Genomic DNA, 25487 nt, shown 5'->3' on the forward strand with positions numbered 1-25487 from the left:
GGCCCGGCCAGCAGTGCGGGGGCGGTGCGGGGGCGGTGCGGGGATGCCGCCGGCGGCGCTGCAGCACGGAGAGGTCCGCGGGCAGCGGCAGCGGGAGGCAGGCGGCAGCTCCTCCTTCTCCTCCTCTTCCTTCTCCTCCCTCGGCGACGGGGTGGGCTCGGCCGCGGCAGCCGGTGTGCGCTGCCCTGCCGTGCCGCGCCGCGCCGCGCCGTGCCGTGCCGCGCCGTGCCGCCCCCCGTGTGCGATGGACTGGAAGGTGCTGACCAGGGAGCTCTCCCTCTACCTGGAGAGCCAGGTCCGCGTGGGGCTCTTCGGCTCCGGCGTGGGCTTGTCCCTGGTGCTGGGCTTCGGCGTCGCCTACGCCTGCTACTACCTCAACAGCATCGCCAAGGTGAGCGGGAGGGCGGCGGGGCGGGCGGGCTCCGCAGGTGTCCCGCCGAAGGGGAACCGTCCCGGGAAGGTCACCGCGACCCACCGCCCGTAGGGGAGCCGCCGGCGCCCTTCAGGCGAGGGGATCGGCATCTGAAATGGCTGGGGGGTAGGGTTCTGCGGCCACCTCGTCCTTACACCCACCGTCCATCCTCTGGAGGAGCCGCTTCGGGGTCCCGGCCGGCCGAAACCCCGCACGGCCCCGGCCAGTGCAGCCCCCCCCCGCCCGCCGGGGCTGCTTCCTCCGCGGGGGCCTCCGGTGACCCCCGGGACCACCGGCCTGAGGTGAGGTACAGCTCTTGTGGTCTGGGAGGATAAGGGGCTCTGGCCTCGTGCGTCCCCAAAATGCAGTTGTACCAGGGAGAGAGCTTGGCTGGATGCCATGGTTTGGAAAGGGAGGTCAGGAACCCTCCTTCCACAAAAAAACCTGACCTATTTGGTTTACTAGCAGGGCAGGTGATAAAGTAATTTTTCTGTCCCTGTACTGCCGTCGGTACCATCCTAAGTACCTCTAGAGCCACTATGGCAGCGTTTTGGGGGCTAGAGCACTCTTGTACATCTCCTCATCAGTAATGGTTTCATAGGTAAATTAGGCAATCGAAAATTACTTGGATACGGCGAGCCTGATCAGAGCTAAAGTGGCCCCGTGGTGAGAGCGCCTCGTTGAATGCTTAATCAGCTGAAAATACGCATATCAAAAGGTTTTTGACTGTTGAGGACCTGAGTATTGCCACAGTCCTTCAGAGAACACTGAGAACATAGCCTTCCTCTTCAATGAGAAGAGGATACTTGATTTTGGTCAGAGGAGAAAAAAAGAAGTGAGGATGTGACACTACTGCTCTTTATATGTAACGGTTTTCCTCAAAGTATCTGGTTTTGCCGTATGAATGCTTGTATGTTGGAGAGTCACTGTAAAATAGAAGTTTAAGAAATATGGTTGCTAAAACATAAGATGTTTGCTATACAGGGATTTTTCCACATTAATTGGTATACAAATGGAAGCTGTAAGGAAATTCTCTGCATGCAGAGCATTATCAGAGGTGAAGAACCGATGCAGTCTTGTACTGTAGTATGAGATAGAAGGAGGAGTGTCCTACCAGGTTAAAGTAGGTACTGCAGGTGCATGGTCAAAGTGCATGCATAAATTAAGCGTTATTTCTGTGCAGACCAAGAAAATGGACTTGGTAAAATTTTTCTCACTTACCGAGAGACGGTGGGGTTTTGATTTGTCAGTGAAGATACAATGCTGGTAAAAGTAGAGCTAGATCAGTATGTTATTAGAAATAGGTAAGGGGTCCATTATGTTTAGTGGGTTTCACTTTTCCGTTGGGCATCTTGGCATTTCATTTGATTTTCATTTACTTTTCTCTTTACCATGGAAGGAAAAAGCATTGCAAATGATTTTATGAAATAAATCAGTTCACTCAGAGAGGATTTAAACAATTTTTAATTTCTTTCTTTATTTGTTTTTTAGTTTATTTTAAATGAATGCCTATGCCTGACTGTAGTCTCTCTTCCTAGAAACCCCAGCTGGTGGCCAGCAATGACCGCTTCTGCCGCTTTCTCGAGGAATATTGCCCTGTTGTGACAGAAACTTACTATCCCACGATCTGGTGCTGGGAAGGTCGGGTACAGACACTCCTGCGCCCCTTTATCACATCTAGACCCCAAGTACAGTACAGGAAGTAAGTGCCCCCTTTTTTTTAAGCGATTGATTTGCTAGCCAGTTGTTACCTTACTCTGATCATGTCACGTCTACTGTCATTGCTCAAGTCTGTGCTTGTGTGTTTTGGCTTTACGCCCACCTTTACAACTCCATCATAGGCTTGAAACTATCTTCATCATGGATTCAATATGCAGTAGGTTTAAAAGGTCAGTGTTCCAAATGGCCCTATTTTAGCTCAGAGAGTTTTGGAGCACTGAAATATTAGTGACAATATAGAAACTGATGTGGTTATATGTTCATAGGATTATATAGTGGTTGAGGTCAGAAAAGACCTCCCCAGGTCACTTTGTCTGACTTCCCTGCTCAAGCAGGGTCACTCAGAGCCAGTTGCCCCAGACCACGTCCAGATGGTTTTTGGATTTCCCTGAGGATGGTGACTGCACAACATCCTTGGGCAGCCTGTACCACTGCTTAGTCACCTTCACATTGAAACTGTTTCCTGATGTTCAGAGGGAAGCTCCTGTGTTTCAGGTTGTTCCCACTGCTTCTTGTTCTGTCAGTGGGCAGCACAGAAAGGAGCATGGCTCCATCCTCCTTGCACCCTCCCTTCAGGTATGTAAACGCATTGCTAAGTTCACCCTGAGCCTTTTCTTCTCCAGGCTGAGCAGTCCCAGCTCTCCCAGCATTTTCTCATAGGAGATAGGCCCCAGTTCCTTCATCATCTTTGTGGCCCTTTGCTGGACTCTCCAGTATGTCCATGTCTTCCTTGTACTGGGGAGCCTGGAGCTGGACACAATTCTCCAGGTGTGGCCTCACCAGTGCTCCATAGAGGGGCAGGATCACCTCCCTTGACCTGGTGGCAAGACTCCTAAGCCTCCATAGCCTCCAGGCTGTTGGTCTTCTTTCCTGCAAGGGTACATTGCTGGCTCATGTTCAACATGGTGTCCACCAGGACCCCCAAGTCCTTTTCTGCTACGCTGTTTTCCAGATGGTCAGCCTCCACCCTGTACCAGTACACAGGTTGTTCCTTCCCAGATACAGAACTTTGCACTTCCCCTTATTGAATTTCATGAAGCTCCTGTCAATCCATTTCTGCAGCCTGTTGGGGTTTCTCTGGATGTCAGCAAATTATCTGGTGTATCAAATATTCTGGTGTTTGAATGCTGTAATTTTGCAAAGGTCACATAGTCACTGTATCTGTCCATTAAACCAACATATTCTACCTTAACCATAGCATGGCCACATTCAGCCTTGTTTTGAATATACAGAACTTCATGGATTTTTCAGAGTAACTTTTACCTGTGGGGTTTATGTTGTGTTCTTTGATGCCTAAATTCTAAGAGGGAAAAAACCCCTTGTATTTATTGTTTGCCCTCAGCTGATCTCTCTCACAGAGAAATGAGAGTTAGCCTGGCAAATGAGGCATTTGGCACAAGACCTAAGGAGAAGTACTTTTATGCGCCGGAACCTGGATGCAACACAAGTTGTTTCAGCTCTGCTTGCATGGTAGAATAGATTTAGCATTTAGCAGCTTCCCTCAGTTTTAGTAATTAGGGAACATTTCAGTGGCATGGCCATGTCCACTTTTTCTAGCCCTTCTTACATATTTCTATTTCAAGGTATGTGAGGGAAGAAATAATTCCATGGGGCAATGCTTATTTTGCACATTTGAGATTGTGTTGGCAGTACACACCAGCATTTCATCTACTTCCTATTACCGAAAAAGGGTAAAGCTGAGCTAGAATCCAACAAGGGTGATTGCCTTTAAAATCTGGAGTAGTTGCTACCAAGACTTTAAAATGAAAAATCAGTTGCAAGGTAGGCATACATTTTGGTAGTTGCTACACCAGCTCTCTCGAACAGTGTCTTCATTGCTAGGAAGAGCGAAGATGCTGTATGTTTCTAAAAAAGAAAAAAAGGAATGAAACCTTTTTGTCATTGTTTAGTGCATGCTTAGCTTCTTGAGATATTATAATATTTGTTGCATTGTTAAGATATATGGTTTAAAAGAGCATTCTAGCAAAGTTTGTGGAGATACAGGGTGGAAGATACAGTAGTGTATGTCTGTGTTCCACATGTTTAAAACATAACAAAGTGCCATCCATTATATATTCTGCTTCTTTGGATAAAGAGGAAAAAAATGTGATAAATGTTTATCACATTGTCCAATGTGCTATCAAAAGATTCTCAGATGATCCAAAGGAAATCTGCAGTACACAAGCCTATATAAAACAGAAGGCAGTGCCAAAAATCACATTAGTAACAGGCTTCCAGTACATTGGCAGCAATTTGTAAAAGGCCAGCTCTTCATTTACTGTGAACAGGAATTACTCCACAAATTGACTGTTCTAACTCTAGTCAGCTGTAGGTGTGACTCTTTCTGCATGGTAAACATGCAGACATGTGGCACTTTGAGTATTAAAACATAATGAAAAATGCAGAATTCACACCTGGTAATTTGTACACTGCAAGCACTCTTAATAGCGTGTATGTATTTTTCAATCTAATCAGTGTTGTCTTGAAATGTGCCTTTCAGTGAGCTCATTAAAACAGCAGATGGAGGACAGATTTCATTGGATTGGTTTGATAATAATGACAGCTTATATTATCCGGATGCCAGCACAAGACCCACCGTCCTGTTATTGCCTGGCCTGACAGGAACGAGCAAGGAATCCTACATTCTTCATATGATCCATCAAAGCGAAACACTGGGATATAGGTGCTGTTGTATTTCATTGCTAGTATTTTGCTGCTTCTAATAGGATCAAATATAATTATGTATGTGTATAAGATACCTTCTAAAGGCAAATGAGATCTAAATACATTAGTTTGTGTAAGGAAGTGTTATTAGTAATAATAATCACAGTGGAATTATGTAACAGGCAGTACATTTGGAAGGGCTGTTTTAGTATCTACAGATGTGCCTGAGAGATTGCAGTGAAAGTAAGCTAAATCTGCATAGGGCTTTCACTGCTGCTTCTTAAATTATGATATCAGCATTTGTGTTAACCTTTACACTTTCTAGAGAAGGAGTTTGTATTCAGCTCCAAGAAAACTTGTATGGATGGGTTGCTATCAGTAGGCCTTGGAGGAGGTCAGCTTCTGAATGCCAAAATTGCTTGATTCAGCAGCCTCAAATTCCTGCATGTAGAAAGGAGAGCTAGCCTGCTCTTACTGTTGGTGTTTAAGGAGGAGGTCTGTCACTTCTTAATTGTCACAGTGTAATATAATTTTGTTCTTGAGGCTTCTGGTCAGAGTTGGGTAAAATAAGTGAATTAGTCGATGAGTAGACTCCTTTATGTAATCATATTGCTGCCGCTGCTGCACGTCAAAATAAGTTATCATTGTTCCAGAACCTGTATTTGGAATATTACATTTTGTCTTTGCAGATTGGCTTCTGGTACTGAGTATAATAAGTTCTTCAGATATGTACATATGAGGTTTTATCTACATGTCTGACTGTCTCTTCTCTGTTTGGATAACTGCTTTACTAAATTATAAAAGTAAAGTAGCACTTTGACTGTTCAAAGTACTTTTAAAATCACTTTAAAACTTAGCAGTAAAAGACATCGGAGGTAGCCCTGAAATCAACAACTTGTTACTATTAAGTTTTAAAGTATTCCTGAGAGTAATATCTGCATTTGATCACCTAAGAAAAGAAGGTATAGCATTAAAAAGGAGAGCTTTAGGTCAGATTTCAAGAGAATACTATAATTTTATTTTTAATCAGCAACATTTGAGAAAAATACCAAAATAAGTATTTTTTCATGCCTTTAACTCATCTAAAATATGTATATATTGTTTAACAACATTATTACAGCGAGATGGTGCTAGAGTAATAGAAAAGAAAGATTTATTAAGAAAGTATAGATCCTTAAATCATGGTAATACTGCCAGAAGATTCAGAGACTCCCACCAACATGGAGAGAACAGAAACTTATGCTGTACCAGACAAAAAAAATCCCCAAGAACCTGCAACTTGATGCAGCTCTCAGTATAATTTTGATTTGGCTCATTTCTTGCAATTTAATACAATTATGTAGCTGTGGAGGATGTCTGCACACGGATATCTGACATTCTTTTTCAGAGCACAGCTTTAGGCTCAGCCCTGCAGTGGCAGAGCCCATGGCAGAGTGCAGGCAGGACATGTCTGTACCATCTTCAGGTAAACCCTGGGGTTCTCACCCTGCAATTTGACCTTGACCAGCAAATCAAGGGGCTCATATAGAGTCCCACTGACCTAAGTGAATTCAATTTTGGTATAAAGCTTGTTCTACACAGGTCAGGCTCTAGGATCTGTAGGTCTTTAAATGTTTATGTGCTGAACTTATTCATAGAACTGGCTCATTTTTCTTTATGCATTTTCATTTTTTGTGTGTTTAAGTTATCTTTTTAATGAAATAAACAATATGTATAATTGAATTTACTGTCTCAATTTTTAGATGCGTGGTTTTTAACAACCGGGGAATTGCTGGTGAGGATCTTTTGGTAAGGATGACTTCTGAGATAAACATCTCTCACTTAAAAGTGGTATATATGGAATCATTTCTGTCTATTTGTACAGCTGGATTTAAATGAGAGAAACTCACAGCATGTGTTGAAAATCCAGAGAAGAGAATCTAGCCATCTGGTAGATCAATTGTGCCAATATTCATCTTTTATTTTAAAACTCTAAGAGGTCAACTGGTCAACACACAATTTTTCCGAGCGTTTCATTTTATGAAATATTTTCAGTTACTAATATCTGTAACATTAAAATGAACAATCTTTATGTTTTTTCTTTCAGAAAATACTGCAGTATATTTTACCATATAAATCCAAATATAAACAATTGTAATTACTTTCCCAGTTGCCAACATGAGTTTAAAATAGATTTTGATATGGTAAAAAAGTCCTGCCATTAAAATGAATCCATATTGTGTGTGAGTGAATTAATGAACCAGATTTATATGGATAGCCATATCCTTAAAGTTAAATGTGTTCTTGTATTTTTCTCAGCAATTCTGACACAAACTCAGCTACAGAAGACAAATTTTTGTCTTTGGGACAGACATACTATGTTTGCTCAGAAATAACTGGCCATTCCTCAGACGAAAAAGTCTTGAAGCTAAACATTTTCTGCAGCAAGGGACAAGGCATGATGAAATATTGCTGAATAAGCTTTGTTTCTTCATATGCGATTTGTTGACAGTTCTGCAGCTGGAATGAATGTGCATAATACTTGGTATTGTTTTGCATTTTTTAATCCCCTAGTTTCAAACTTTAAAAAGCTCAGAATGTTTTCCCATAATCAGATAAAGCATTTCAATGCAAACATTGCCATGTTAAGAGTAGTTTTCTGCATACTTTTGCAGATGGATCTACAAAGCAGTTTTGTGACACACAAAGTCCTTATTGATGAATTTCTGAATCATTAAGAGAAAAGATCTCTTGTTTGGATGCATTGTGTGTATTTTACTGTAATCGGATTTACATCTTTAAGCTTTATAAGGTCTTGCAGTGAAGCAAACCAGCTGAAATTATCACATTTTCTGCAAAGGGGTTTCTACATTTTAATATAAAATCCCTAGTTAATGAGTTTGCAGCACGGTTGAGCACCACAATAGAAATTAGTTATGTAAACAGTTCTTTTTCTAGTGTCTTTAAAGATCAATTCAAACTTATACCAAATAATAGTTACTTAAAGAATGCTGTTCTCATTGGTTATTGAAAGTTACTGTGAATTATTGTTATGGAATAATCAAGTATTAGATTGCTCACAGCCAGTGTAAGCTAAGATGGTGTTTTAAAATATCTTCATACAATGAGTAGAGAGAGAAAGATGTTAAATTGTCAGGAATTTACTGAAGTTAAAGTGCAAGAGATCTCTCTAGTACTATAAACTTTTAATCAAATACACTTTCACTTAGAATACATTAGACCCTAGTTGCCAAAAATAATTTATTTTTCCATGTAAACTTGACAATTTAATTAAAATAAAACCTATTCACACTGTTTATAATTAATAGGGTGTAAAACAGTGAAGATTGATTCACGTGGATGAGAACTGGCAATGCAATATAAACGGAAATTAAAAATTTCTTCAGTTTTAATTATCCAAATTTAGCTTTGCTTTCAATTTTTTTGATCTTTGATTTCAACATCTCAATATTTTTGATAAATGTATTTTAAGTAATTAGTTTCATCTCATTAAACTTTTTATAATCACCCACAAATATCCTGGCTGTTTAACTGAAAACAATTTTAAAAACTAGCCTTGAAATACATTTTTGCTTCAGGCAACAAATAAGTTCCATTAATTCATAATTATGTATTTTTATACTTCGTTTTAATGTTTATACTGAAGTTTGGCAGGTCAGTTACTGCCGATAGTTAAATCAATATCACTAACATGTTACTAACAACTCTTAAGTTAAAAGCTTTCTTTTGCCGTAGATGAAATCTGGACAACACTGTTAGAAAAAAACTTGTTTTACTGTGATTCTTATTGCAGCTAAATGGACTTGTCTCCCCTGTACTGCTCCAGATAGTCCCTCAGACTGTGGCCTGTTCCAGATGTCTGTGCAGATAAGGCTAAAAAGCTGTGCTTATCCTTCAGTAGCAGGGAAGGGGTTACGCAAATATTACTGATGCCAGTGGAAGCCATTCCTAGTCTCAGTTCAGGATTTAAAGAGTCGCTAATGATAGACAAAAAAGGGATAATATATGTGTTTCATTACTTTAGTTAATAGGATATTTTACTAAATTAGGTAAATGTCACACGGGAATTTATTTATCTATTTATTTGGTTGTATTGTATGTAGAATCTAAATATTGGTTACTTTTCAAATGCTGGCTGTCAGAACTTGAAATCTAATATTTTCTTTTGCATTTGGATGTGGGTGAAGATGGTAAAATTGTCATTATAACTTCTTTTTCTGTAAATCACAGCCTTTATGATATGTTTCCATTTCCTCAGGGTATTTTAAAAATATCAGTGCCTATCTAGTTCTGATCTAGTTCTATCTAGTTTAGCTCACTGCTCTCTGTTCAAATTTCAACTAATGACCTGGAGGTTGCAGATGCTGAAGATATCTGTCATCTCTTTTATTTTGTAATGATAACATGTATAACTTTTTGTCAATCTACTCGTGAAACACTCTGGGTTTGTATTTGCCACTTAGCAAAGCTTCATGATAAATGCTAAATTTATCTTGTTATATAAATGATCCACTGTTCAGTTTGCTTTGCCCTTAAAGGATAATACAAAAGCTTATGATGGCATTTTTTTCCCTCTTGACTCCTTATAGACACCAAGGACTTACTGTGCAGCTAACACAGAGGATTTAGAGGCCGTTATTCATCATGTACACAGCTTGCACCCCTCGGCTCCGTTCATGGCAGCAGGTGTTTCTATGGGAGGGTAAGGTTATGTAACACAAGTCTCAGCTTAACTGTGGTTGTAAAATAAGACTGTTGTAGCCTTTTAAATTATTCCTCTGCAATACTTGCATTACTTACTGAACTGCAGCTAACTTGGGTCTGCCTCCAACAGTCAATATGCAGAAGACTTTCAGAAAGTTCTTCATGTCTTTGAGCCTTTCAGCTCTGTATCAGGGAAGGTCAAAATCAGCCAACATTCAGAAGTTAGAGGAGGGTGGAGAAAGACAGGAAACAATGGCAGAGAGATTGACAGCCAAATAGGTAGGCAGTACAATCTTTGGAAACTATGGAGGCTGTCTTTGGAACAGAGGGAAGAAAAATAGGAACTAGAGCTAATATACCATGTTTCATAGCAACCTATGAAATGGCAAGATTTGTCTTCACTCTGTTTGGGTTCTGCAGTGTGTGGGTAGATTAGGCTGGAAGAGGTGTGGGTATCTGCTCTGTCTGGCTCAGAAGCAAGTAGTAGTATTGTTATTGAAACCAGTATGGGTTGATAGAGCATGTGGTATTAAGACTTGCTGTGTCCTGGCTGCTGTCCAGAAAGCACAGCTAGAACAGACAATGATAGCACAGTTCCTTAGAAAAAAAATCACTGCTAGAATCTAGAAGAAATGTTCAGGCAGCCTATTTAACAGAAATCATAGCAGAAGAGAATTTTCATTATAAATACTACAGACACAGTGGTAAAGTCCTGAGACTTCCCACTCTCTGATAAATTTTATGGAGGGTGGGCAGATATGGCCCTGTATATTGACATTAATCTACTAATGACTTGTAGGAGCTTTGGGATAAATAAATGTTTGTTCAAGCAATATAGTTATTGATAACTAAATAATTAACTTGGAAGCTTTTTAAATGAGGCCAATCCTTTTCCATTCATGTTACAAGGATTTTGCAAATGTCTTCAGTATGAAGACATAAATTTCTCCAGTATGTGAGTATCTTATCTTGCTGGGAAGCCCAAAATTTGGCACAGTACTCCAAATACAATCTCATAAGTGTCAAATACAGGAAAGTAATAATTTCCTTAGACCTGCTTGTTGTGTTCTTACTGACAAAGCACAGCATATCATTAGTTGTCTTCATTGCTGCAAGAATGCATTGTTCTATTTGCCCAGGTCTTTTTCAACTGCTCTCTGTCCTGTCATTAGTCTTACTTAGTTGCTGGACTTTGATTTTACCTGTGTTGAGCTTCATGAAGTTTCTGCCAACTCATTCTGCCTGTTGAGGTCCCTCAATGTCAGTGTTGTCTTCCAGTTCAGCAGCCATTTCCCACAGTTTGACCTGCAAGCTTCCTAAGGGTTCATTCCATCTCATCATCCAGTTAGTGAAGACTTACTTACACAGTATGGGCCCCATTACTGCCCCCTGAGGAACACTACTAGTATCTGGACCAACCACTCCTGTTGCACTTCAAGTTCCTGATCACAACTCCCAGAGCTGACTAGTGGTCTAGTGGTCTAGTCAGTTTTCCATGCATGTTGCAGGTCACCTATTCAAACCATGCTCCTCCAATTTGACTATATGGAGACCATGGAGACTGTCAAAAGACTTGCTGAAGTCAAAATAAGCAACATCCACTCCTTTCCCCTAATCAACAAATGATAAGTGAGCTCGTCATAGAAGGCAATCAGGTTGCTCAGGCATGCTTTGCCCTTGATAAATCCATACTGGCTGTTACTAGTCAGCTTCTTTACCTTTACATGCTTAGAAATGGCTTCCAGAGGATATTCCCAAAGGGCTGTGGTTAGGCATTCCAGCCTGTATTTCCTCCTCCTTGCAGTTCTTGTAGATGGGTGCCTCTTTTTTCCAGGCATGAGAAATATTCAACAATTGCCGCAACCTTTCAAAAGTGATAGACAGCAGACTCATGATGACATTGGCTATCTCCTTCAGGAGCTTTGGTGCACTTCAACTGGTCCCATTGGCATGTCTATGCCAGGTTTGCATAACTGGGCCCTAATTTGGGCCCTAACTTGATCTTCTGCTGCCATTCTCCCATACTCTGCCACTAGGCACAGCGACTCGGTAGGCCTGAGAACTGAGCTCAGCAGTAAAGACAGGGAAGACAGGTAGCCACTCCTTTTTTACAAATCTTTAGTCAATATGTTCCCTGCTCCATTGAGTAGTGATCCCAGGAAGGACAAAAGGCTGGTCAGCCTAACTTCAGTTCTTTGGAAAGATCCTCTGGAAGCCATCTGCAAGCACATGAAAGATAAGAAGGTGACTGCATTCATCAAGGACAAAGCATGCCCAGGTGATTTGATTGCCTTCTATGATGAAATGACTGGCTTCAGTGATGAGGAGAAAGAAAAGGATGCTGTTTGTTCTGAGTCTTTTTTGTATCAAAAGATTTAGAGAAGCCTTTCTTGTTGCAGAAACCTTTCTCTTGTAGTCCAGCATATCCCTTGCTTGTGGAGGCTGAAGAGTGGGACTCGATGATCCTTGTGGGTCTCTTCCAGCTCAGTACATCCTGTGATTCTGTGATAATCTGTACAGGACAGATTTGTCCAGTTAAGAATTAAAATAAACATTCACTTCACAGACACATAAATGTAAATTAAAGGCCACTTGTTCTATTGATCTTCAATATGAATTGTTTTGGAAAGGGACTTTATTTTCTAACATAAAGATTCCTAAACCTTCTCCCTATGACATACACTTTGTGCACTCTGTTAGAGAAGTGGATTCTTCTACTACTGCAACTTTTTTTTAATTGGTTTATTGGACTGCTGTCTTATGATCTGCTAGGTAGTGCACAGGGACAAAGTCTCTGTGGTAGCAGACTGGTTCATGATGTCTTTGCTAAAGGTTGCTGTCTTCTGAAGTACAGAAGATGAAGCCAAGGTACAGAGTGTTGGTGGTCCAGGGAGCTATATTTACAGTTGACTGTAATGCTTTGTGTTAAGGGCTTGGTATTAGAATTGTGGTTGTAAACTTTGATGTCTCAGGCAGTAAAGACAGACAGCTTTTCTGTTAGTACTTTTCTTTTACACTTTCCTGCTATTTTATTTTTTTCTACATTTGAAGGGTCAGATACTTGTGAACTATCCCCTTTTTCAACGTAAGTATACATTAGCAGTTTGGGGACCCCTGGTGGCCTAGTGGTTAGCATGCAGGACTCTCACTGCTGCGACCACAGGTTCGAATCCCAAGTCCCCCGGGCAGATGGTAGCTCGTTAGCCCTGTGAGGCCATCCATCTATGAGAAGGTCACTCTAAACAAACCTACGTCCTGAGGACCTCACTGCCATTGTCCAAGCTTGCTTGGCCCCGGCAGATGAACCTTAGGATTAAAGGGTGGGCTCAGTTCAGCGCAGGCTGTGTCTCACCTAAAAAATCCATTGCGCAGGCTGGAAAGGTAAAAGACCTTTCCCCAAATCTTCGTTCGCGAAGATGGGCCATTATATTATTTACATTAGCAGTAGAGACTGTAAGTTGCAATTGGTCAGAAAAACAAGACCCAAGTCATTTATTTGGCTCGTAAGTTTGTTTCTCTAGTTTTATTCGTTGTCCAACACTTCATTCTTTACATACTGTGCGTTATAAAACAACTGTGTTCTCTCATATGTGTGAGGTGGGGTAATGGCACTACCTTCAACTCAAGAGACTTCTTCCTAGTGAGACAGGCATGCCAGGGGCAGCTTGCATTTTTCAGGCACGTTTATCAGATTTAACACATCAGGAAGACCAAGGTCTTTTAAGATGGTAAAACTTACTAACAACTTGAGAATACCTGTTCCATGAGTAAGAGTCATTTGTTTGACCTTTTCATCCCTTTAGTGATATAAATGAGACTAGTACACCTTTATTTCTAAATGCATTCCTACCTACACCCTACACAGTGCACTAGTCTCCTCTCTGAGGAAAGTAAACTTCATGAGTCATGTGTTGATTACACAGACTACCTTTTAGCTGTATTAGGCACAACTTTAGGGCTGATACAAGAAACTATTGAAAAACAGACAAAAAGGTGTCTGACTTATATTTACTCTAAATTGAAGCAAACAATTTGATAGTATATATGTTTCTGTTTTTCATTTCTGTTTGTAGCATGCTTCTTTTAAATTACCTGGGCAAAACTGGCAGAGACACTCCTTTAATGGCAGCTGCAATTTTCTCTGCGGGTTGGAATGTTTTTGAATCTGTAGAATCTCTGGAGAAGCCACTAAACTGGCTTCTTTTCAACTATTACTTGACCACTTGTCTACAGTCCTCTATCAGCAGGTGAGTTGCCTTCTGAACTACTTCGAAAAGTGGAAGGATGTTAGTATGAGATCTACAGCACGTCTAATAATCTTGGCAAAATTAATGCTGTAACAACACTTTGCATAACCGTTCTGTGTGCATTCTTTGGTAAGTTTTGAAATCAAAAGGACCTTTGCAAGAAAGATTGTCATCAATGCAGCTAAATTTATCTGCTTCTCAAGGGGCTCAGCACAAGCACAATGTACTTCTGTATTTATAGATGAAGTAAATGGATTTTTTAAATTTTTAGAATGCACATATTGACTTAGGAGTATATATATGTATATATACTAATTCTTTCAAGTCAGTGTTGACTGCAAAAGCACAGAAGGGGCTAGTTCATCTTTTGCTTTATAAAACTAGGGTGTATTTTGTGTTCTCAAATATTAAGTTCTCTTATCTATGGCATTTTTCTCATGGCTTATGCAGATTTTTACTATGTTGCTAGATGTGCCTGCATCTGAATGAATAATTCTTCTGCTCTTGGATTCCTGACAGATTTTTATTATGATAGAAAATTAAAAACAAGCATGTTCTTGTTAGAAAGTTACTTCTATAATGTATCTGAAAAGCAGAGGACTTCTACATCTGTTAATACAACAAAACACAAGCCCTCTGATTTTTCTCTCCTTCTTTTTAGGCATCGACAAATGTTGGAGAAATTATTTGATATGGATCTTGTGATGAAGGTATGTGAGAATGTTACTTCTGCTTTAGCTGGATGCTGTTTTCCAAATGCTGACATAGTTCCCTATTTGAATTCTGTACTTCAGGCTAGAACTGTTAGAGAATTTGATAAGCAGTTCACTTCAGTCATGTTTGGCTACCGTTCAATTGATGATTACTATGAAGATGCTAGTCCATGTCGCAAGCTGAAGTCAGTAGGAATTCCAGTGTTATGTCTAAACTCTGTGGATGATGTTTTCTCACCAGGTCATGGTAAGTTTAGGCTTTTTAAAATATATTTATCTGTATATGCAGTCATTAAGACAAACTACATAGGTTTGAGAATGAACTCAGACCTATATGTAGAGGTCTATTTAAATGTTACTTGTACATAGGATCAAAACTTCCACGGATTTGCAGTTTACCTAAGGTGTAAGACACATATAAAACAGCTGATGATGGAGAGACCTGATTAGTACAGAATGCAAAAGTATATGGGGTGGTCTCATTAACCATTAATGGAATCTTTACTGTCAAAAGAAAGATATATGCATATTTAGGGTGTGAGTTATCTCACTATAAGGAAGATATCAGATGTAGTACCCTCTCAGAAGCATCCATTTCTATTCATCAAGTACAAAGAGAACCTAGAAAAAGGAACTCAGATTCAGGTGTCTGGATTGTAGACATTAAGAGTTCCATGCAAGTGAAAACAATTTTTTTTTATTATTGCTATTTTTTAATCAGTCCCTACAAAGAATATCTGGGAGTGGCTTATGTTTCAGATGACATGAAATTCTCAGCTGTTGTTCACAGTGCCACCTCCAGTGCCTGAAAATTAAAAGTAAGAAAAAATCTAAGTTAGCATGTAGGCCAAAATCTAGGGTAAGGGAAGAGATATACACAAAGTGAGCTCCTAGGAGGAGGCCCATTGAAATTAATAGGAACCTAACTAGAAGATGAAACAGCAATATTAGCTAAATAACTGGCTGAAAACTCTGTTTTCCATTTGCCTTCTATTTTCTGCCAAACACATGATCATTATGAACATTTTGCTTTTGCTCTATAAATCAAAACCCTGTTGCTACCTATCCTAAAAAGATATGTTAGTTCCTGCAGTTTGTGTATTGGTTATAGTGTCTGAGAAGAGAGGTAGAACAAAAACTAATATAGAGGAAAACCACTAAAATGAACAGCTGGTTGAGGCAACAGTCTTCAGCAGTGAATACCTAACATCTTTAGAACTTAGTTAAGGCACTTTATTTATTTCAGGGAAATTTTCTTCTGCCACCACAAGTGAAGTGAGATTCTTGCAGAATGAGTCATGAAACCAATGTAAGCAGGCAAACATATTAGAACAAGCGGAGAATGAAGGAATTGGAAGAGACTGTGTGTTGTACTGTTTTATCTGCGTGCAGATGTACAACATATACAGAAACATGCACACGCGTTACTGTTTATAGTTCAAAGATCTGTTAGAGACAAATGTGATATGAAGAGAAAAAGACCACTCCAGTAGTGTGCACTAGAAAAAGACAGTCTTATTTCTTCTCCTCTTGAATATAAAGAGGTGACAGCCATCTAATATGAAGGAAAAAATGGTGACTCTGGATTACTCAAACTACCTATCCCTTACATTGGCCGAAACAGAGGCTTAAAAACCAGTAAGATCTGAGTCTACACAGCAATATTGTTCCAGAATACTACATACACCTTTAACAATTTCTGGTTCAAGGATTTGCTGAGACATAGTTAGTCCCTTTGTATTTACAAGCCTCTGTGGTTTATTTTTTTTTATCTTGAAATTCTCTTATAAGCTTGTAATGGCCTAGAAATAAGAATGGATGGGTCATGACCCTAAAATCTATGTCCAGATATAAAATGTGACTAATGACTCTGAAGATAATATTTTATGGGTCCTATGACCCTGGGGATGACTTTCCTCATCATACTGCAAGGTGGGTGATCTGCTGTGCCTTGTTTCTTTCATGAAGTATCTGAGAGAGGGAACAATGGATTCACCTCTATGCTTAGCTCTAACTTAGTTTGTGGTTTGTGTCCTGCAGTGAAGGAGTAACTGTGGCAGGAGTAAGCTACCTAGTTAGCATGGTAACAACAGCAGTGAACCAGACAGTGTGCCTCTGTCCCTTTTCCAGCCTATTATCACTGAGACTGGGACATTTGTTAGCTAGATGAAAGCTAGTGCAGATACTCCATCCCCTTTTAATTTTAGAATGCAACCTCCAGCTCTTGAGATCCAAGTATTGATCCGATCCCATGAAACTCAATCTGAACACTAGAAAACACTTTTTTTTACTGTGAGAGTGGTCAAATAGAGAGGCATAGAGAGGTTGTGGGATCTCCATCTATGGAGACAGTCAAAACCTCACTGGACACAGCCCTGGGAAACCTGCTCTAGGTAACCCTGCTTGAGCAGGGGTGTTGGACTAGATGTCCTCAAAGAAGTCTCCTACAGCCTCAAAAGTTCTGCAACTGTGTAGTTTGACTAGTCAAAAGATGAGTGCCCTAAAGTACAGCTGTAGCAGATCTTTCCACCCTTGAAGCTGTTTTTAAAAGTAACACAACTCTTGGTGAACAGTGGGATGGTTGCTTGTGTAAGATTAGTATCAAACCTTTTATGAGAATGCCTTAGAAGTCTTGCAGTGTAGAGGGGGGTAAGGTAGAGCGCCTGCACTTCTGAAACAAGAAGTGTTAGAATCTGTTCTAATGACTGTCCATCTTCACCTAAACTCTGACCCTAAGCAGCCTTTCTCCCTGAAAATATTTGTGTTGTTAACCATTCATTTGTTCCTTGTTCACAGACTTAATGCTGTTAGCCGTAACCCTTTGTCCTTGTGGTGACTAGTTTCCCTTAGAAAGGGCCACCAGGGCAATGTTGATTTACAGCTAATAGTACTTCTATGTATCCATCTTGGGCTCCTTTTTTGTTTGTGCTGGGCACCCTCAATGTGAATCCTTGCACTGGCAGGAGAGACAGAGCATCCTGATTAGCAGCCTAGGGTTTATATCTCCTGCCATTAGTTACTGGAGTTCATTCATCTTCACACTTCTGTGAGCTGTTTTATGTTAGCAAACATAAAGGGCTGGTGTTACTCTTGGAGGAGACTTTATTCTGGCAATGGGCTTGTTTTTTTCTGACTTAAAAATGTGTGGACACATGTAAGCCTGTGACAATCAGAGGCAGTTTCCACTCACAACTGCATAATGGATTCAAAGCCACAAAATTCATTCTCATCCAGACCCCAACCTTTTACTGACTTTGGGAACTGGTTATTTCATGCCTCATCTCTCCCAGTAATACCTACCAGCTTTTAAGCTACCTTCCACCTCTGTTGTAGATAGCTGTAGTTTCCAAGAGCTGGGAAACAGGCCTAGAAAACTCATCAGGGAGAAAGCCGTGCCAGAATTCCTTTGTGTTTAAATAGTCTCCATAAAGCCAGACACATCTATCTTCCTGTAACAGAGCTTGAGGGATACAAAACCAAGTCACTACACAATGTAGACCTAAAGTTCCCTTAACAGAGGCAGAGGCTGCCTCTGTTGCTTCTTACAACCTGATCATTTCTTCTCATGTACTTTTTGGTACACTTTGTACTTCCCAGCAGTTATTTTTAAATATATTGTGAAAATGTGCCATTTGATCTCAATCCAGTATTAGGAAGAAACAATTAATTTGCATTATTAATAAACATTAATTTCCTTAATGTTGCTGTTTAAAGTTCATAGAGCTTGGCAGCTGATGTATCTGTAGTTTTAATTCTGGAATGCAGTTCTCATATTGCATAATACTAACTAATAAAAACAAATGCTTTCTTCATTGCATGACACTTCTCTCACTATAACTAATTTAAACAAGCCATTGTTTCAGGAAATATGAAATAAAACCAAGTCAAGCCCTTTTATTTTGTAAATGTGAAAAATAAATCAGGAAGATGGAACAATAGCATTCATTATCAGTGTCACCGAAGTGGCATTTTTCTCCTCAGAGACTTTAGGCAGCATATTAGGCATCTGACTTAAATTTCACTATACTAATGCTTAGCTAATTGCTGGTAGTGAGCATTGTGCCTGAGCTGGAAGCCTGCCCTTGAAGCTAGGTACCATGCCAGCTCCCTCCTGATCCACTGTGACAAATAAGTGCATGTCTGAAGCTCAGTTGTACATTTTATTGAACTCTCTGAACCTTTTCTGTTCCACTGAATCCAAACTTGAAGTAATTGCTCTTAGGTGTTATTTTGCATTCTGTTATGTAAACAGCATATTTTAATGAATTTGTTGGGAGAGACGAAATGGCCAAGGAATGGCAGACAGATAACAATTAGGGTAAAAGTTTAAGGAATAGAGAGAAATCAACCAAAAAATGGAGTGTTTGACAGCAGTGACTTATTTAAGCTTCACATGTATGTTTTTCTTTTGTTCTTTTTAAAAAAATACTTTTTTGGGGACAAAGAATGTACAACAAATTTGTTTTGAATTAAGTAATTTTTCATATATGTATTTACATTAACAGACCTGGTACTGCTGGATCAAAGAGCAGTACAAATTTTGGCCAGTAGAAACTGAAGTACAAGGTTACATGCTGACAATAATGAACAGTGGTATCTTTTGGCATGCCATCCTATATCCTAGAGTGCATCACACCCAGTGCTCCGTTCTGCCCTTTACATTGCAGAATTTGCTCTGTTGCACTGTGTTTTTATTTATTGGATGGCTAACAGTCCCTAGAAGCAGCCTTAAGGGAAGTACCACACCACTGCCAAGCATCATTTGCATTTTGGCACTGGAGAGCAACACAGCATATTCAGTTCTCTCCTGAGAAGCTGCAGAGCAAGAAATACTGCTGGGGAGAAGTTACACAGATGAATAGGGACAACTTCAGGATGGGGAAGATGACATTCGTGAAGACCTGTGTGTAGCTTGCACCTTACATGGCACACAACATAACTAGCAGCCTAGTGCAGGATTGGTAGGCTTCTAGGAAAGAGCTGCTGTAGCTGTTTGGAGGCAGGCACCCCATGGCACCCCCTGCAGTACTGCCAAGCAGTTTAGGAATGAATAACCACCAGCAAACCAATTTGGGAGGTATGATTATGCTGGCAACCTCTGAATGACAGATATGCAGAGGTCACAGTGAGCTTTGCCTGTAAGGGGTTTCCCAGCTGAGTTGGCACAACAGAGGAGATATTTATTATCATCTCCCTTCCAATCCCCTAGCAAAGCAGTTTCTTACTAGGAAAGGATGTTTCTCTCTACACTTTTGACACTAGTCTGCCAAAATGAGTGTTTGTCATGTCTTTGCACAGTCTTAGCCAGTGAAGAGGTGTATTCAGACCAGTAAGCAGTTGATCCTGAATCCATTAGGACCAATGGAGTTCTCTGATTACTGGAGGTCAAGTCTGTCCCTCCTCAGACATTCCTCCCCATACCCTTGCACAGGAGCCTATTTATTAGTCCCCTCAGTGATCAGGGAAACAGCTGCAGAATGATTGTGGAAAGTTTGATTCATTGCCTGAAGCAGGATTGGGGTTTGTGTCTGATCCCCACTTCTCTGTTGGGATTCTGTTTAACATGGCCCACACGCTACTGGAGGGAAGAGGAGCAGATGGCTTGGTACAGATAAGTGGGCAAATTCCTATGAAGTCGGCAGAAGCTGACATGAATTGCAGCCACTCTCTTTGTGCATGGCAATGTGCTCATCCACAGAATCCAAGAAAGGCAGATCAGAGATTGCTTAGCAGATTAACTCAGGCAAAACTCCAGATGAGCACTTGCTGAGTCTGAAAATGATGCATGTGTGGGATTGCAAGAAATAATACACTGTTTTCTGCATCTCTTGTTTTCAGCCCATGCTATTTCTCAGCCTAGGCTTTTACTTCATTGACTTATTTTTAGTCTTGCCTCAGCACTGCTTTCAAAGACTGAGGTACTGTATACAGTATTTCCAGTTTTCCAGCTGAACAAAGGAAAAGCCAAGGACTTCTTGTAGAGACAGTAAGAAGTGTGGCTCCTTCCACATACTAAAGAATCAGAATCACTTAGTAAATGCTGGAATCTATAAAATGCACACAATTTTGAAAGGAGGGACAGAGTGGAAGAAATGGATAGCACTGATTAGCAAAGAACCTCACGTATTCCACAAGGGAATCTCCATTGCTCTCTGGAGCCCAGTCTGTGCTCCACCAGGCCACAGCCACGTACCTTATATTATGGGCAGGAACCTTGTTACACACATTCATAAAAGACACTAACCCTGCTACGCAGGCAGTTGGTTTAGCATTCATGCCGAGGCCCTGGAGTGGAACAGAACATGTCATTCCAGGCACTGCTAGTAAGGACCTCTGAGGCACAGACCGCTCCCCTGACTCTACAGGTCCAGTGCTTCTGCCCTGATCTATTTTAAGTTGCACAGCTGTTCACCACACTCACTGCACTCAAGTTCTTGTGTGACTTATTCTGGCTGGGGGTCCTTTTTCGGTTAAGGAAGGGGTTACTCTGTGCTCTTACTCTAGTTGCTGAGAACAAAGGCAAATAGGCATCTGAAGCACACAGCAGTGAGTCTGCCAACATCCAAATGAAAATAAAGAACATCTATAAAGAAGGTAGTAATATGCAGAGATAGTGACTATTCAAGGATAATGACCTTTGAGATAACAAATATATAAAGGGGTAAAGGAACAGACTCCTAGAAATAGGAGTGAGTGGGAGGTGTCTTTGAAGGAATTGCAGTCAGGAAGGGATGTGGACAACTGGGCTTCCCCCAAACTGAACCTGATTAAAAATCTCACTTCAAAAATACTTTAAAATAATTGAGGAAGCAATAGAGATCTTTTGAATAACTTGCTGCTTTGTGTTGTAGTGCCAAGGCATTTTTACTTCAGCAGTGTATGACTTAAAATCAGATTTATTTTCTTGTGGAGTCATAAGCTTTTTTAGACAACACAGTGAAATTCCTGCTACTCCCTTCATTTTTCTTTTGCTTTCTTTTATCTTCATTTTTCTTTTGCTTTATTTTTCTTCATTTTTCTTTTGCTGTTTTTTTTCTGTCAATCCTGAATAATCAAAAAATCTTTATGATTTTTGGTTTTTTTCTCTTTCATATATTACTTGAAAACTGGAACTTAGTAAGGCATTCTTTACTGAAATTTATTGAGGTTTCTTCTTGTTCAGGAGTACATTTAACATACCTAAAATCCCAGAGGAATTTGCTTAAATAACTTAATTTGTATGTATCTGTGGTGTTTGCACTCTTGATATAGTTCCACTGCTATGTCAAGCACTTCATATGGTAACAGGATCATTCCATCACACCAAAATACCATTTGTAAAGTCATATGCTTTCTCTGTTGTCAGTCTGTGCTAGCTGACCTTTATTTTCCTTCACAAAGGGAACTGCCCAGGTGTAGCATTGATTAAGCCACACATTTATGCATAGTCATAATAGGAGGCACTGAAGCCTCCCCTCCTGCACATTTCCAGATCAGTGCATATCTCAGGTGTCATTCACTGATGACTCTGAGGTAACTGTAGGCCATCACTGAAATGGCCACCTCATCGAATGTCTCATCTGACTGTGTCTGCCGCCATTCATATATTTGTATTAACACAGGGAACCAGACCAGGAAGTTGAGCAAGAAAACTAACCCAGCAAAAGAAAAATCCTTGTAATACCCATTCTAATAATCTAAATTCTAAATTAAGTAATTTCTAGCAGTCACTATTCAGTAGAGAACCACTAACCTACTGGGTGACACAGAGCAGCTTTCTGTGTCCTTGTACAATTGTATTCCCTTCCTCTTTTTCTCTTTACCTTCTGTATTAGATTATGAGCTCCTCAGGGCAAGAACCATCTCCCAGTGTGTTTGCATTGTGTGCTCTAAATGTGCAGGTGTAAATGTATGGCAAATCAGATGTAATGATAATAACCCGGGATAATCTTTAATATTAGCTGATAGGATATCTTACAGACCAAATCTTATTGTGACATTAAAGGTTTTGTGTTTGGAGTCTCATACAAAAAGAATGGGATTTGCAATTAAGGTCCCAGTTCCTCAGCTTTTCCAAGACTGAATATTGCAATGCCAGTTAAAAACTACAGGCTTGATTGTCCTTTTACTTACACTATTTATAGCAGATCCTAAGTATGCATTAACATGGGTGCTGTTTCATCAGTGGGACTGAAAGAAAGGTGAAGCTGAAACTTTTACAGCAGCCAGAAAAAAAAAATCACACAGATAAGGTGAGTTAATGATGAAGAGAGAAATGGCTTTTAACACAGCTATGGTTCTAAATCCTGTGATACATTTAAGCGTATGTTCATGTTGTGCCTATTTATTCAGACATAATACGAGAAAGGTTTAAGAGAAATTATTCAATGTCTGGCGTTTTTTAGAAGGATAAGGACTTAAAACTTTTTCCCCCCTTTTAGCTATACCAGTAGAAACTGCCAAACAAAACGCAAACGTTGCTTTGGTTCTGACTTCGTGTGGAGGCCATATTGGTTTTCTGGAAGGAATATGGCCAAGGAAGTGCACTTACATGGACAGAGTCTTCAAGCAGTTTGTGCAAGCTATGTTTGAGCATGGAAATAAGATCTTAAGCATGTAGCTTTGGACCACTAGTATAGCACAGTGGCACATTCTGACAAGGGCAGTTAAGCTTAGTGCACAAATTTTAACTCCTGTAAGCCAGCAAATGGATAAAGTCCATTACTACATGCAAAAATATTTTTGCCTAAGATTTTGTAGCAAGAAACTAAATATTATGTTGTCACTTTTATATTTATTTTTAATATGCCTTACTAAGAATGACCTTAAATGAAACAGCATTCTGCATCATCAAATTGCACTTAACCAAAACTATCAAGTAGAAAGATTATAATTCCTCAGGATTGTAATTTAAACCAATATGTATTTAGGAGACTTAATTTAGATGGCTTTTAATATTAGAATGGCGACACTCAAAATAGCTTCTATTATCCTGTCACACATAGTACAAGTTGGCCCATTCCTTAGGGCACCGATAGTGAAAATCTTAAAATATGAAAACAAAAGGAGGGAACAAAAAAAAGCACCGATTCTGCAAATAAATCAAAATTTCAGCATGTTATTCCATAGCATTAGATTGATACCTGCTTTTGCTGTTCTGCCCTGAGAGTATTCAGATTTAGGGCTGGTTATTGTTTTTAGACTATGTCAATGCCATACTTGTCTTATATGATTATTTTTTAAAGAGCTAATTTATAGTGTTTACATATAACCAAAATATTCCTTTAAAACAGTACTGTAATAACTTACATAATTAAAAGACATCTTGCATTTCAAATTTTATGTAAACCTGGGTGTTGTCATATAAGTAATACATGCTTCATATAACTGGTAAACTTGATGATTCAACCTGCTATGTTTATATTACCCTGCAAGAACATTTCAGTTTTAAAGAATAAACATTAGAGCATTGGGAAATTATTATATAATCTGCTTTAAATTAAAAAAAAAAATCCCAACCTTTTGTCTCTGGTACTGTTTCATATCATTTCTGAAAAAAATGCAACAAACTGTTTAAAGAAAGTTGGGATGAAGGTCAAAGTCCCGACTCTCTGGTTTGTTTATTTGATCATTTTGTCAGCATTCTGGCAGTAGGTTGTCAAATCACTGAAGCCACTGCAAACCGATTTCTGTCCTCGCAGCTTATGAGTCTGTGAGGTTGGCCGAGGCATTGCTGTTCTCCTCAGCCCTGACATACAGTGACAGCCAACGTGGGCCTGTGAAAAAAAAGGCCAGTTAGACAGAATATATTCTGAAACTGTTGGGAAGTCCAAATTTAGGGCATGCTAAAATTTAAACAAGGCTCTTAAGCGGCTTCTGTGGAGCTCCCACCTTCTGCTGATCACTGATTGGGGCCCAGCCACACAAGAGAAGTCAGTAAAGATGCCTCTGCATTTTTATTTTTATCTTTTGAGCGGGGTCAGTACAAGAAGAAAATGCAGCTAAAAAAAGCAAGTCAGGTCTTTTGTCTCAAGCAGTACGTGAACACTCCTCTTGCAAGGCATGTTTCCTAGTAACAGCAAAGGAAGAACAAAAATACTTTTTGTCTTTAGAAAAAGAAATTGGGACATGCTATACGAAAGCTGTTTTGTAAGGTGGACGGCTGAATTAAAAAAATTGGAAAGTGCTTTCAAATTTTGACTTTTAAGACAAGCACTAGTCCTTGCCCAGATAACGAACTCTTATTTTTTCTTTAATAAGCAAAATGAGAAAAGTGACTTGCAAAAGCAAAATGAATTTTTGTGCATGCTACTACAATACATGAAATCAGCATATTAGTTGGGTGCCTTATTTATTCTTGTATTCATTTCCAGGTTTTATGTTCATGCAAAAACAATGAGCAATAAACAGTGTATTTAGCATTATATTTGTAAAAATGTTGGGGTACAATACTGTTCAAAACTCACCATCAAGTATGAACGAAAATAAAACCACTTACATTAAATCACACTTTACTGTTTAAATAAAAGTAGTATGATTAATGGCAGAATTTCTGTCTCTCTGCACTGTCTTCATTTAGGTCCAATCCCACATACAAATCCCCATGAGACATTTATCTTTAAAGGTGTATCTAACAAAAATCTGTAAAGTTGGTTTCTTTCCCCCCCCAAATATTGAGTGTTTTTCCTTATAATCTATTAGGGAAAATGCATTGTTAGAAATACAGCGTGCAAAGTGGTTACAATCCAATTTTACTATGGGTATCTTAAAGCTTTCCCAGTCAGATTTTCTGAAACAAATAATGCGGTCACTTACCTCAGATCTTGCAAGGGACACACAAGCTAGAAACAAGTGCCATAAATATTTTTGCTATGTAACATCTGTGTACCTTGTACACAGAGTTTCACAAGTGAGCCAAAATTCACAATGTGCCCTCTATTGAAAACAGTGTGAATTTACAGGGTCTTAATTTGGCTTTTCATGTGATCTGAGTATCCAGACATCAACAGGAATATGAAATGTTTAAGGTGGGAGGAAATTGTTAGTTAT

At 39.6% G+C, this 25487-nt stretch overlaps 1 protein-coding gene across 4 annotated transcripts; it reads left to right on the forward strand.

Moving 5' to 3' along the window:
• Positions 1-28: 28 nt before the first annotated feature.
• ABHD3 (abhydrolase domain containing 3) lies at positions 29-24987 on the forward strand. 4 transcript variants are annotated; one of them, XM_027675526.1, is made up of 10 exons: positions 29-197; positions 228-391; positions 1951-2114; positions 4632-4814; positions 6538-6583; positions 9385-9497; positions 13573-13746; positions 14408-14456; positions 14541-14706; positions 22880-24987. In XM_027675526.1, the coding sequence occupies exons 1-10, from the start codon at positions 44-46 to the stop codon at positions 23056-23058; spliced, it is 1392 nt and encodes a 463-aa protein (XP_027531327.1). In that variant the 5' UTR covers positions 29-43; the 3' UTR covers positions 23059-24987. The 4 variants fall into 4 exon arrangements, with proteins under 4 accessions (XP_027531327.1, XP_027531336.1, XP_027531317.1 ...); XM_027675535.1 differs by having other exon boundaries at positions 29-192; positions 223-391; XM_027675516.1 differs by having other exon boundaries at positions 29-391.
• The last annotated feature ends 500 nt before the right edge of the window (positions 24988-25487 follow it).

The sequence above is a fragment of the Neopelma chrysocephalum genome, unplaced genomic scaffold (genome assembly GCF_003984885.1).
Source record: "Neopelma chrysocephalum unplaced genomic scaffold, ASM398488v2 Primary Assembly neopelma1_22, whole genome shotgun sequence".
Taxonomy (NCBI): Eukaryota; Metazoa; Chordata; class Aves; order Passeriformes; family Pipridae; genus Neopelma; species Neopelma chrysocephalum.